This window comes from Dicentrarchus labrax, unplaced genomic scaffold (genome assembly GCF_905237075.1).
Source record: "Dicentrarchus labrax unplaced genomic scaffold, dlabrax2021, whole genome shotgun sequence".
NCBI classification, from domain to species: domain Eukaryota; kingdom Metazoa; phylum Chordata; class Actinopteri; family Moronidae; genus Dicentrarchus; species Dicentrarchus labrax.
This window is the reverse complement of record NW_026136711.1, coordinates 14,699,955-14,714,033: the sequence shown is the minus strand read 5'-3', so window position 1 is coordinate 14,714,033 and position 14,079 is coordinate 14,699,955. Positions and strand designations below refer to the sequence as shown.

The 14,079-nt window shown below is 40.2% G+C and overlaps 1 protein-coding gene across 7 annotated transcripts in view; it reads right to left on the bottom strand.

The window, feature by feature from the left end:
- The window catches only part of cita (citron rho-interacting serine/threonine kinase a), a 40,577-nt gene that overhangs the window by 5,942 nt on the left and 20,556 nt on the right, over window positions 1-14,079 (bottom strand). For 2 of the 7 annotated variants that reach the window (XM_051415440.1, XM_051415441.1), the window contains exons 20-41: window positions 13,918-14,034; window positions 13,108-13,217; window positions 12,411-12,585; window positions 10,781-10,978; window positions 10,498-10,551; window positions 9,626-9,823; window positions 8,196-8,389; window positions 7,931-8,066; window positions 7,669-7,773; window positions 7,260-7,400; window positions 6,956-7,063; window positions 6,658-6,850; window positions 5,978-6,139; window positions 5,234-5,257; window positions 4,591-4,728; window positions 3,998-4,178; window positions 3,815-3,906; window positions 3,523-3,627; window positions 3,182-3,351; window positions 2,759-2,803; window positions 547-627; window positions 214-349 (exon numbers count right to left, since the gene is read on the bottom strand). In XM_051415440.1, the coding sequence (XP_051271400.1) occupies window positions 214-349; window positions 547-627; window positions 2,759-2,803; window positions 3,182-3,351; window positions 3,523-3,627; window positions 3,815-3,906; window positions 3,998-4,178; window positions 4,591-4,728; window positions 5,234-5,257; window positions 5,978-6,139; window positions 6,658-6,850; window positions 6,956-7,063; window positions 7,260-7,400; window positions 7,669-7,773; window positions 7,931-8,066; window positions 8,196-8,389; window positions 9,626-9,823; window positions 10,498-10,551; window positions 10,781-10,978; window positions 12,411-12,585; window positions 13,108-13,217; window positions 13,918-14,034 (2,863 nt within the window). The remainder of the gene's footprint in view (window positions 1-213; window positions 350-546; window positions 628-2,758; window positions 2,804-3,181; window positions 3,352-3,522; window positions 3,628-3,814; window positions 3,907-3,997; window positions 4,179-4,590; window positions 4,729-5,233; window positions 5,258-5,977; window positions 6,140-6,657; window positions 6,851-6,955; window positions 7,064-7,259; window positions 7,401-7,668; window positions 7,774-7,930; window positions 8,067-8,195; window positions 8,390-9,625; window positions 9,824-10,497; window positions 10,552-10,780; window positions 10,979-12,410; window positions 12,586-13,107; window positions 13,218-13,917; window positions 14,035-14,079) is intronic. The other 5 variants (XM_051415443.1, XM_051415446.1, XM_051415444.1 and 2 more) reach the window with 3 other exon arrangements.

Here is a 14,079-nt window from a genome sequence, read left to right as displayed (position 1 = left end):
ATTTATCAGGACAACAGAAACCGCTGGATGTACCTTCTACGTAGTATTAATAATAATAGTAATAATAATAATAATAATAACTAATACATCAAATAGTTGTGCCTCTAGAATTATAATTTATTACTGAAACACTAATACAGTATAGTTTGCACTGACAGAATATAACTGGTTTATAATTGAGTGTAAAGGCCCCCTTAAATATTGTGTACTGACCAGTGATCATCAGCAGCTTATCGAGCTCCTTCAGGATCTGGATCTGGAAGACGGACGTCAGCCCAGGGATGTGTGTCAGAGAGTTTTTTATGACGTTTAGAGCATACAAACCCTCCTCAGAGCCGACCAACACGATCTGAGTGGAAAAGATGAGGTAGATCATAGGAGTTAACACGTGGAACATGCAGCAGAATGGCAGCAGTCAAACAGACTGTAGACTGACAGATTCTGTTACTTAGGATGAGAGAGTCAACTAAATGCCAAACATAGCAAACAAATAAAAAGTAAACTTCATTATGTTATTATTGATGGCACAGGGTTTTGTCCTTGTACCTGGTCAGTGAGAGGCAGAGTGCAGTTGATGTCCAAACGGTCATCACCCTCCAGCTTCAGCAGAGAATTGCCCAGAAGTTTCTATTCAGACAAGAAGCAGAAAGAAAGGGAAAGAGAGAGAAAGAGAGAGGGAGAGCAGAGGGAAGGGGCAGGTTAGGCAGATCTTCCACAAATCAGTTGTTTTTAGAACAAGAAAAGGTGACCCAGCAAGGATGGCAGCCAGAGAGCCGTTACCAACCAAAACACAGAGATTTCTCCTATTTGATTAGTGAATCCATCCTTCGCTACTGATAAATTAAATTCACATGTAAGCTGAAGATGTCTGCATCACTTAACGGTCATCTTTTCTCCAAAGACAACACACAAAAAAACACTACTTTTAAATTGGGATGGGTGTTGTCTGTTGTCTGAAACTATTAAGTTTCAATGCCAAAATGATCCTTTTATTATTTTGCTAAGTAAAAATAATAATTTTCTACATTTCTTTTCATGTTTAATGTTGTCTTCACACAAACAGTCCTACAAAGAACTTTTCTAAATACAACACAATATATATCTGATAAAATAAATATACCATAGATTAAATTAAAATATCAAATCAAAGTTTAACTAAACAAGACTGGGAATTTAGCAAGCATTTGATGCAAACTTTTAGTACTTGACAGTGTCTAATACTCTACACAATTCGGTCAGCATATTTAAAGCTGTATAACTGCTTTCTGGGTGGCCATAGAAACCGCTTCATAGCAACAGTTATTCCCAGTAGCAGTTAGGCAACTAATTATGATAAGCGACAAGTGCAGCAGTGTGAAACTGATCTATTGGGTTGAAACATAGTGGGACTAAAAATGCACACACTATGTGGCCAAAAGTACGTAGACATCAATATCCACAGTTTTAAATACTTGCTGTGGGGCTGTTTTTCTTGGTTTAGGTCCCTCAAATCCAGTTAAAGGGAACCATTAACGTTAATCTTAGACAATGATGTGATTTCAACATAGTGGCAACGGTTTGGAGAATGCCTTTTATATAACACTTATCCAGGTCACTTGTTTTATTTTTCACTGCTACCATCGAGTAAAATATATCGTAACCACTCATTTAAAGAGAGTGTTTATCCGCAACAGTTTAAAACTGTCTGCAGGGCACAGGGGCAGGAAGCTACTAACCCACTGTAGTAGTTTCTGTATGTGCATGTTTATACTGTAGCCCTATAAAGTGTGTGCAACTGTGTGATAGTTACTGTATACTGTGTATACTTTGGACATGTTGATTGGTGATCAGCAAAGGCACAAATGTTTCATTGCATGGAAATGTACTGGTGGCATTTCAGTGCATATGACAATAAATTCTTTGAATCCTGTCACAACACGAAAATGTCCTTGCGCATTGAGGTCCATAAATAAATGTTTTTTCCAGTTACTTAACTCGCTTGCACAGAGCCCTGACATCAACTATATCAAACAACTCTGGGATTCATTTGCATTTGTGAAACGTTTTCCCAGAAATGTGGAGAATGTTAATGCCCATTTCTGGAAACAAAAATAGATTTTTTGATATTCAGCAATCATATATTGTAAACACTATGATACTTGCATTGGATAGCTGTTTTCAGTGTATGTTTACTGTATCTGTCCCTACAAAATAAACCATAACTAAATACACATTTGAATAGGTAATAAAATTAACAAAGCATGGGTAACAGTTTTTGGAAATGCTGACGTACGGTTTAGAAAAAATGTGACACTATTTTCAAGGGTAATTTATCACAGAATGTAAAAGGAAGGGGAGACTGCTTCTAAAACAGCAATAAAGACACAAACACCAACAGCAGAAGCCTGCAGACTGAAGTTAAGCTCAGGTTGCTAAAGAAGTGTGAACATGTGTCTGTCATGTTTCAGAGAAGGGGGCCACAGTAGCTTTTGCAGAAGCATGCATGACATAGCATATGACACCAGGCCAGAGGTGCACAGCAGTGCTTATTCACATCCATGCATTATGTAAGTTTATGAATGTATAATATAAGTGATGTGCTTGTTTGGTCACTGTTTATCACAGGACAGTTCCTTCCATGGAAAATTTTCAGTAACTCAGTCTGGGACTGTGTTGACCTGCACTGAACAACATCAGTGTTGTATGCGTAGATGTGTACAGCTACTACTGCATGCTCAGCCAACTGAAGCCCAAACGTTCGTGCAGCTACTTACTGTACCTGAACCAGAGGGGATAGGTTCTTCTGTCTTTTAGAAACACCTGCCTATAATATGATCCACACAACCGAGTTGAATGGAGATACAAACGCACAGTATAATCACATCAACAAAGACGATGACAACACATAAATAGGAGACGTGGATGTTGAGAACATGCAGAGAGAGAAAGAAGAGAGAGAGAGAAAAAGAAGTGAAGACACTGGCTGATGTTTAATGGAGGCATTCAATATATTTTACCCAATTTTCACACCAAACAATACAGCCACCCTTGGATAAAGTTACTTTTTGAAATGTGCATAATACATGAGTTTGTCTTGTATAAAGGAGACACTGCGTTGTCTTTTTTTTTTCCACACATCTGATAGGCAAACTCAAATTTTGAACCCAATCACAAAAATACAATATGTACACACTATACTTACAGCATCAGAGTCCACTTTGTCTCTAGATCCACGGCTACCAGCCACCACAGACTCCAGTACAGCCACCCAGCGCTGCTTGTCAGGAAAGCTGGGAGCCATGAAATAGAGAGACTGGCCTGGCCAGCAGGTGGTGTGGGGATGTGACTCCAGCTTCAGCACATATGGGATGTCTGCGTACGCACAAAGAAAGACGGACTGGTTGGCTATCTGGCTAACAGCTTAATTTCACAGCTGAGCAGAAATGTCAACATTTTACAATTCAAAATTTGGGGAGGGGATGATACACTTGAAATCCTTCAATAGGATGAGTGTAGCAGCATTAGGTGGTATTGATCCAGTACCTGACTTGGCAGTGTTGATGAGCTCAGAGGCTCCAACAGCTCCATGAACAGTCACCTCTCCATCAGGCAGACAGATCTCAAACTCCTCCTCAGCTTTAATACAGTCTAGAAGTCAAACACCACACTTTTATATTGAATACTGCTGTATTGATCTACATGGTAAAATAAAGACTTAAATGATTACAAACTGTCCCATTAAGGAATGGATCAGCAATGTTTTGTTCTGTCAAGTTTAAAATGTGTTTTTCTATTACCAATGAAAATTAAACCACTCAAAATATGAAGTACTGACCCTCTCTGGGCTCAGTATCATAGATAGATACTTTTGTTCCATCAAGCACCACATATTTCCTCTCCCAGCCCTGCTGACCACGCTTGCCATTTCTGTGTGAACAAACAAACCAATGGTACTGTCAAAGCTGAGAAAAAAACATGGTTCACAGTATTGTAGTAAGTGAGTGAGGTCAAAAGTTACCTAGGCTGTTTCATCCATCCCTCCAAGCGAACATGCCCACTGGCCTCTTTGACCTGCAGCGCAGGAGAGTTTGCCTTTTCTCGGCACAGAGCCTCTGTAAAGTGAGTGGCATACTCAGCTGGCAGACCGCAGGTGGCCGGAAGACATGGTGAGCATTTAGGGTGACACAGGGTGTGACACTCTATAATAAAACAAAAAGAGAGGAGTCTATGAAAATGCAAATTTGGGTTTATTAAAAAGCTCTTTTATATTATTATTGAGATTTTCAAAGACTCATGTTTGAGAGAGAGAAAGACGGGTAGGGGTTATCACAACCAAAATATACATATAGCAATCATCATTTTTATTGCTGTTATTACAATAACTGACAAGAGAAAGGCTATTGTGCACTTATGCCCTGTATCAAAATCCTCATAACAGTAGGAACTTCAAAGATAGCCAAAACAAAACAAGATTGTATTCCACCATGTGAGGGAGATTAATTTGAGGGCCACACTAAATATTTCTCGTATTTTTGTTCTGGCTTGCCAGTAAATTTGTCCTCTGAAATATCTTCACATTCAGTACTCCCAGCTACAGTGCAGGAAACAAACCTAGACAAGTGGCAGCCTGTCGTCCAAAATGCACAGTGTCCAGGCAGACGGCACACTTGGCAGCCCTCATGTTGAGACCCACAGTGAAACGATGAGGGATGTTGTGATGCATTCTCTCTTTCACACGACGACCAAACTCTGCAATGCAAAAAGGGAATAAGAGGTGCAGGGTTAGGAGTTACTGAAAGAGAAATATAACACCATAATATTTTGCCAAATAATTTCAAAGGTCAGCAAGAAGTCCAGGAAATTCTGTGTTTTCAAGCAGCATGGGGCAATTTGAACAATGAATGACTTATTTTAAAGTGCAGATATTAGGCATATCAATGTTGAAGTGTACCAATATTGTCATTCAGAATCAGATTATGCATGCCAATGACCATGGGATGCATTAAAATGCTTCTGGGTGAAAAGCTCCCTATCCAACCATATGCTATCTAAATTATGATTTCAGGAACAATGCTAAAAAAGAGAGTCACGTCAAACTTGACCTTTAAGAATAAAGTCTTTGGTCAAGTTACAGCTTGACAACGAGACAGTAAGACAGATGTACAGAATGATATGAGCGTGTGTGTATGGTAAAACATGCATGTAGATGAGCTCATGCATGTCAGAAGACACATTGTGGTGACTGCTAACTTACTTTCAAAGGTGACCCTCCTCTTTTCTGTGAGGAGCAAGAGGAAAGAGACAGAAAGGAGAGAGCAGTCTAACAATAGCTATGTGAAAGTAAAGGAACACGGATAGTCAGGAGCCTGAATCACAAAGAAAGCTCTACTTTGCTGCTGTTATGTTTTATTAGGAGATGGACTGTGTACACATTTCGATATGATCCACTGAACCTGCTATGTTGTTATGATATATGCTGTAAAGGTTCAGTTTCCATGGTGATAAACCACATAAAAAGGTTAATTTAACTTTGTGATAGAGAAAAGCCCAGAAAACTAATGTTACCTGGCTAATCCACTATTCTTACCTGGTGAGACAGGGCAAAGCAGGATTACAATGTTAGCTGGATAAAAGCATGGTGAATAAAAAAGTTTTTTTTATTTCAGTTCATGTCCCTGGTTTGCAGCAAGTTCCAGGTTTAACATGTACTGAGCACAGTTATCCACCTTTATTTACATCAAAATCCTGCTTTATGAGACAGGCCATAGAAAGAACACACACAGAAACACACCACATGAACAAAATACATGAACAGAGGGTCAACTGGAGTTGACACTGATGGCATAAGAGTGAACAACTCCCTTGGGGGGTAAATGTACAGGAAATCCTAGGTTCAAATTCAGGCTGATAGGCTGGGGGCAGTATTTTACCTGTGCTTGTTTATTGTGTGTTGTGTGTTTGTTTACTGTTTGTTTGTGTGTGTTAGTGTGAGACTGACCTTCAGGTGTGGAGGTCTCCTTGCAGCGGGTGGAGGGGTTGAGGAGGCTGCTGGGGTTGGGTTGATGTTCTGGGGATTTGACAATGGCTGACATGAGGATTTGATGTCGAGCCTGGGCGGGCGTGGAAGGAGCCACATGTTCCTGGGCTTTGAAATGAGCTGCTGTATCACCATAAACAAATAAAACAACCTAATATTAGATCAGTAATAGCCATTAAGCTGAAAATATATGGCTCCATAACCAAAAAACTAATAGCTTCTGAAATGAATCTCATAGGACCTGGCAGGTGTAGGTAATGGAACAGGACGCTGCCATGGCAACTGTTAAAATACGTCTGAGAACAGATAAGGGAGGAGGCACAAAACACGCTTTCTTGAGCTGACTTAGGTTGTCATTACTCATCTCAGATGGCAAACCTACCTACCTTCATGATGGTTTTAATAAAAACAAATATGATAACCAGAGTTAAAGCAACCTCTCTTACTATCATACGATCTGATGCTATCTCTATACTCAACAATAATTAAAAACTCACGAACAGAGACTGTTTCCTACAAGAGATTTTGGCCCTCTCTATGGAAGGACAATAATCCAGGGTTAGAGTATCATCTCAATCCTTGCTGCCTATAAAGCCGGTCTTATATCTGGTGTTACTGTGCTGCCTAACACTAGGACTTACCCTCTTCTCTGAGGGATCGTAGCTCTATTCTCATCTTCTGCAGAGCCTCTTCCAGCTCTGCGCACCTTGAGCGCTCTTTCTCCAAAGCCAATTTCATGTCACCGTACTGCAGGGGAACTGCTGGCTGGGCCTGTGGAGCCAGTGCTCCATTAGTTGTGGTGCCTACATCTTCCCGACGCCGCCCGAATATACCCTGCTCAGAGAGGAAACATGTTACTAAAACTATGCAAGAAAAACACAATACATACAAATCTTTAGATAGAAGCTGTTTATCAAGTCATAAAATTCTTTCCTAGACCTTCTTTTTCTTTGTGGGCTGGTCCATTTTGGCCTGAAGGAAGTCAATGAGTTTGGTCTGCTGGGAGATGGTCCCCTCCATTTTCACCTTCTCGTGGGAGTATACAGCCTGCAGGAGGGAACACAGATCTTCAGAGAAGGAAATACCTCAGTAGACAACTTTAAAAGAATCCCCTTTGAGAACACATGAATTAGGATTCCTATATCATCTTGGTCCCCTTGAGACACTTGCCAACATCCGTCGCACTATTGTAATATCTAACTAGGACTCTCTTTCTCCCTAGAGACTGTATTGCACTGAGCACCTGTATATTCTCCAGCTGGTACTCCAGATCGGTCCTCTCAGTCTTTAGCATGTCGGTTTGGTCCAGGGCGTCCTGTAGGCCTTGGGTCAGACGGAATATGTGACTCTTCTGGAGGTCCATCTGCTGCTGCAGCTTCCCCTGCTGTAGGGACACGGATATTTAAATTACGAAAACTAATTTAAAATCAGCCACATTTCAGACTGGTAGCAATTAACTGAATTTAGAGGAGATGTCTCTCACACAGAAACCCCAAACAGGAGATCCACAGTTAAATTCAAGTTCATTCCTTTAAAAATTGTCTCCTTGGTTTCATGTTTTTGAATGAATAGTAGACAAGGTCACATCATAAATGGAATTTAAATGTTATGAATACATATGCGTGTTTGTGCGGTCACATTTCACTTTCTACCTCTTCCATCAGCCTCTGTTTCAGTTCTCTCTCTGTCTCGAGTTTCTGCTGTAAGCTGCGGGCATTCATCTCCAGCATGGCGTGTTTCTTCTCCAGATCATTGAGCTGTGTGAACATGTAAGTGCACATTAATTCGTTGCAGATAAAAGTTGAATTTACAAACATAGCATGGATTTCCCCTCTCAAAATTAATTATTTGTTGTTTCACTTACAGGGATTAAAGATCGATCATAAGTAAGACACACAATCACTTGTGACTCACAGTATCAGACAGACTTTCAGCTTTCAGTCTCTGCTCCTTCAGGGCTTGCTGTAAGGCCAGTATCTCAGCCTTGTGCTCTTTGACTGCCAGTTCCACTGCCTGGCGAGACTCAGTGCTGCGCTGGTCTGCACGCAGCCTGTATCCAGCACAACAGCAAGTGTTACAAGAGCAATACATTTTAATATATAAATGGAATGACAGTGCAGTCTTGCTCATGTATAATAACACAGTGTAAGTAAACTTTGTGTTCATGCTTGTGTGTTACCTGTTCTGCTTCTCATTGTCCAGCAGTCTCTGCAGGTCTCTGGTGCGTCTCTCGGCTTGGCTTTTTTCGTCCTCCAGGGCACCTCTCCAAGCCTCCCACTGCCTCTCCTTCTCCAGCAACTCATCGTTTAGCGACTCCAGCTCCACCACCTGCTCCTCCAGCATGCTGCATGTGGTCTTCAGTGTCTCAATGTTCTGGGAGGATATACGAAAGAGCAGACTGAAGAAAAACATCTTTCACAGCTTTTGGCACAACCACGTGATTGTCATCTTTCCTGCATTTTCAGTAACAGGACACAGTCTCTGTAATGAGGTTTAAATGTTCATTACATCTTTGGACTGGAACATGAGGATAAATGAGGTTAAAAGCACAACATTACTTACAGTCTGTTGCCCTGCTGAAAGACAGACCTTCCAGAAAAATGCAGAGTTTTTTTTGTGATTGTTGCGGGCAAAAATCCTTGATTATGTGGCACGTTTTCTTAAAAAAATGCAATGGAATATGCAGGATATTTATGCAATTTTATGCAATGAAATTGCGGGAACTTACAAAAACTGCGGGAACTTGCAAAAAGAGGGGGAAAAAAGGGATTCCCCCAACACCCTGTTCTAACTAGGCTACTACCTTAATGTAAAGAGTCATTTCTCATTACTTCCTATGATAAGCAAGCATCACAGAAAGTGCTGGGAATATTTAAGTTCTCATCTTGTTTTATTTCAGACCTTAATAAACACATGGCTCAAACTTACAAAACATTGATGAGTCAAACAAGTTCTGTAGCTTTACATAAGGAATATGCTACAACTTCTGTAAAAATGAATAAATAAAATATAAAAAAATAAAATGTGTGCTTCCTGTTTACAGAGGTAGCTATACAGAACAGACATTCTGTTAAAATAAGTGCAATCTCTTACTGTAACGTAAATTTACATACTACTAATATACTTACAACTGTAAGGTTTTAATCGCGGGGTTTGCAGCTTTTCGATGATGTTCACGTCGCATAATTACGTCACTTCATAACGTTCCCATGGCAACAGGGGAAAATGGCTGCTCGAGTGAAGTAAACGCAACATTTTTCAACTTTCTGCTAAGATATATGTGACTTTTTTTGCAACGAAAATGCATGGATTATGAAATCATGCAAGCCCCGCATATTTTGCGCGGAAATCGGCAAATTATGCGGCGTATTTGAAAAAATGCAGCCCCCACATAAATATGCGGACTTTGGCTGATTAGGCATTGAATTATGCGAGCGCATAATCGCATTTTTCTGGAGGGACTGGAAAGATAACACACTGAAGAAATTTTAACTGAACAATATCTTCAACTTTCCACTATATCTACCAATATGAGGCACTGTAGTTATACCGTTAATTATATTTAAGAGCTTTCAAGCATTTATGTGCCTGTGTGTGTGTGTGTGTTACCTGTTTCTGGTTGTTGAGGTGCATCTCGCGGTCAGCCACCTCCCTCCTCAGCCTGTCCACTTCCTGGCTGAGCTGCAGCTGGTCCTCCCGCTCATCTGAAGCTTCATCAAGCTGTTTGGACAGGTAGAAGTTCTGCCGGTTCAGCTCAGCATTCTCCTGACTCAGCTGTGTAAGCTGCTCCTCCAGGTCAGTGATCACCTGAAGCGATGCAAACAGGTAGAGAGGTGTTAGCCTTACTTATGGAAGTGAACAGTTATTTTTAGGTCCTGGCCACAAATGCCAGGGGCAGAATAGCCTATCATGTACAGTGATAGCACAGCTGGGATATTGAACATGTACAATGAGAATTGGGATTTATTTATGGTAAATTGTTGCATTGCATTACTCACAGAGAAATATAAAGATAAAAATAGAGACAATAAATACAATGACTCAAATTAATGTCTACGCTGATAGTGAAGTTGCTTGAAAAATGCCACCAGTAAAAGACTAACGTGTGTAATGCATGAATTAGGAAATGGATGTTTAATTAAATAAGTCAAATACTAAAAAGCATCTCTGAGTTGTTTTATTTGAAATTTGAAGGACGTGATTTGTTGAACGTTATGCGTTAATGTTATTCATCTACTATCTCCATTTAAATGTGTTTATGTAAAATTGACCTGTATGGACTATGTTTTGACAAAGAAAAATGCACTATGAAAGGTAGCGGTGCTTCTCTGCCAAAGACTTGATTCAGTAGATTACATTGCTACATTGTGAGTTTTAGAATTGAACATGAATCACCATACATTCAAAGGTCTTGTGAAACCTTTTGAAAAAATTGTTCTGTGCTGCTGAAAGCAGGGACAAAGGGCTGTGACAGCACTTACTGAGCAGCTGTCTCTCAAGGCATCAAACTTGCGCTGAATCTCATCTCTGTGATTCTGTGTGAAACAAGAGCAAATGAAGAGCAAAATTACAACCACATCTGACTACTACATAAAAGGAAGAATGATGTTATGTTAACAGCATTATTCAAAATAGCGTTCCTTCTGACTGCATGCAGAATACAGATTGCCTACATCTAAATGTATTTGTTTGAATCTTTGTGCACCTGTATGTCTATGGGTGACTCTGATTGCACACATATGTGCTTACACGCGTTCGTCTTACCCTGAGGGCGGTGATCTCCTCCTCAGCCTCAGCGGTGGTCTCCTCCAGCTCAGTCTTTGCTTGCTGCAGCTGGCTCTCCAGGGCTAGACGAGCAGCCTGCAGGCTGCTAATCTGAGATTCACGCTCCTGCAGGGAGAGGGTCAACTCTGACACCTGTCTCTTGATCTCCAGCTTCTCTTCTTCATGTTCTAAGCCCATCTATAAAGAAACAGGACTAGGTTGAATGCTATGTGTACATCACAGTGTAAATCAGACCTGAAACAGATTGTATTTGCATATCATTTTCAGCATTTTTAAACCCACTCAGAGCACCAGATGGTAGGCATTTTAGGACATCAGGGTGATTCAGTGATTTGGAGGGAATCTAAAAACTGATTAACATCAACATAGGGGACTGCTTGAAACCATTTGACCCACATTTCACTATTGTACTAACACTTTCTGCTATAACTGACATGAATGTGAAACTTAAAGTTACTTATACAACTACATATTGGCTACCTTTGCTTTCAGTATGTTACAGCCAATTTCCAGACCTTTCAGGAACTTTTTTTAATGCCATCATAAACTTAAGACCAATTAAAAGAACAAAGTGATTAAGAAAGAAGATTAAGATGAAGTAATGCAAGCTGGGTGGGCAGTAAAAGAAAAAGTGGGACAGTGGAACAATAATAAGATGTAAGAGGGCACAAGTCCAACTAGCTAGATATAGAAATGCAGATGTAATCTCTACTATTGCAAAAGTACAAAAATTGGACAGCACAGAGAAACAAGAAAAAAGACCTCAGTAATTGGATTTAAACTGTCATACTTGTTAAGAATTAAAAATAAAACAATTTAAGACTTTTCAAAGCTTTTCAAAAGAACACATACACTCTGTGGTGGTAAAGAGTCATGAATGAAAAAAGATAAGCTGAGACACACATTGGTGCATTTAGCTGCCCCATAGATTTCCGGTGTATCTCATCTGAAAGTACATATTTGTGTGTGGGAGAAGACAGTATGTGTTTTTTATGTGAGAGTGCAGAAAGGCCAGCAATTAGTGCCAATCTGTGTATCACGTCTCAGTGGGAAGAGTGTGTGGAGGTAGAGATATGACATCTAGTCAGCAGGTTGTCCACCAGTAAAATTGGCAGACAGCACACCAGGGGTGAGAGCTCTCAAAAAGGAGAAAGGGGGCAATGTGGTCCTCAATTATGTCAAAGCGTCTTTTTATAGAATAGATTCGCATTGAATGCACATATAGCCAATGGAAATAGGAAAATAGGAAATAGGAAAAATCTTTCTTCAACTAACTTTAATGTATGAATGTTAGATGTCATTGAATCTTAAAGAGTTCTTCACAATTCTAAGCTTTCACAGGGAGGTCAGACTGCAGCCTAGATCTGAAAGACAAACAGCATCTTGCTCAAGAGCTTTAACCGAAGTCCTCCAGTTTAAACGTAAACTATTAACAGACCTACAGTATTTAATTAGCCGTTTATCTGAAAGGGATCTCAGCTCGCTAGCTGATCAACTTCCTTAATCCCTTCTGTGGATAGTAATAATGAAAGGCTACACTGTGTGCTGGTTAAAGTGAATTACTTAACCTTGAGCTAACAGATTTGAGCTACGTTTCCTGTTGCCCTACCTCCCGCAGCCTACTCTCCAACTCCAGCAACCTGGTCCTCTTGGTCTGCTCCTGCTGACTCATCTTTTCCAGGTGCTCCTCCAGTTTAGCATTTTGGGCCTCCAGCTTGCCTGCCTGAGACTCCAAATAGAACTTTTGCTGCCGAAGTTCTGAGATCATCTCCTCCTGGGCTTTCCTGAAAAAATATACACACCGATGACTATTTAAAAGCAGGCAACTTTCTGCAGCGTTTCATAGGATTTATTCAACATATAAAAACATTTAGATTATTAGTTTAAGTAGAATACAAATTAGTGAGCCAACAAGTTACATTGTTGTACTGTAACTAATTCCAGTAAAGTTGCGTCCGGGCAGCTAAACAGGGAGCTAAAACTCGCTATGAAGCTCCATAAAGCCAAGGGGCGCTGCAGGTTCAGGTGTTAATTTTCTGTAGGTACCATCACTACGAGTGATACGTTTCACAATGTCACACTGTTTTCACATTATCAATTAATTTTGTTATGATAAAAATATAACTATGATAGCTGCTTTAACCTGAGGGATGGTGCAGTTTACACACAGGGGAGACCGATGAGTTGTGGTGCACAAAGATGTAAGTTCACACTAATGAAGCAATTGGAGGCTCGAGGAGACAGAGCCAGTGTGGGTGGGGGTACTCATAAAAGCACAGTGTGGGCAGAAGGTCTAGTTAACTCACATATTCTTTTGGGTGTAGATACTGCTGTTAGCGGCCAGCTTGTTAGCCTCTGACAGCTCAGCGATGCGCTGCTCCAGGTTCTTCATCTTGGAATCCATAGCATTAATGGTCTGTAGGATGGGGGAGACAAAATAACATGGTGGAAATCAAATCCCAACAAACAGGCTCAAATGCAAGGATACATTCCCTTTTGATTGATAGTCAAATCCTACTAAGGATCATGGTGTACAGCAGCACAAGGTTTTAAATAGGAAACTGAATTTTGTACGGCAATGAAATCCTATTAGAGTCCATTAAGGTGTTGCCTGAACCTTCTACTGTCAATGTCAGATGACTGCCTCTAAAAGCTTCTTAACTGCCTCAATTCTATCACATTAACCAGATTAGGACTTGAGCCTAGGCTTTATAGTGCAACATGAAGTATACTGCAATTTAATCCAACTGTACATTCCAACGCATTTACCCCTATGACAAATTACTGTGTAAAGAAACAAAAAGCACTGATGGAGTCTAGTTGTCAAATTCTGACAACAAATTCAAAGGAGAATGAAAAAGTCACAAGTCATCACATTTTCACCAACTTAATCCATTGAGACTTATACCATACATTGGACTTGCATAATGTAATTGAAAGGGGAAAAACATACAATAATATACAATGCAGATGTTACTAATGCTGCAAAATGGTTTAGTAAATTAGACTATGGTATTAGACAGTGACAATATACAATACTTTGAATCTAGATAGAAATTATACTAGAAAATGCCTGAGTGGATATAATGTTTTAAAAGCATTTTGTGTTTCCTTACTGCTTTCTGTTCACTGATAAGTTTGCAGTTCTCCCTGGACTCCTCCTCCTGCTGGGCCCTTCTGGCTTCGAGGCTCTCCTTGTCAGCCAGGTCTTCCTTCATCTGAGCCTCCAGAACCTTGATCGGACAGAACCAGCAAATATTACACTTGCCAGTGTTGAC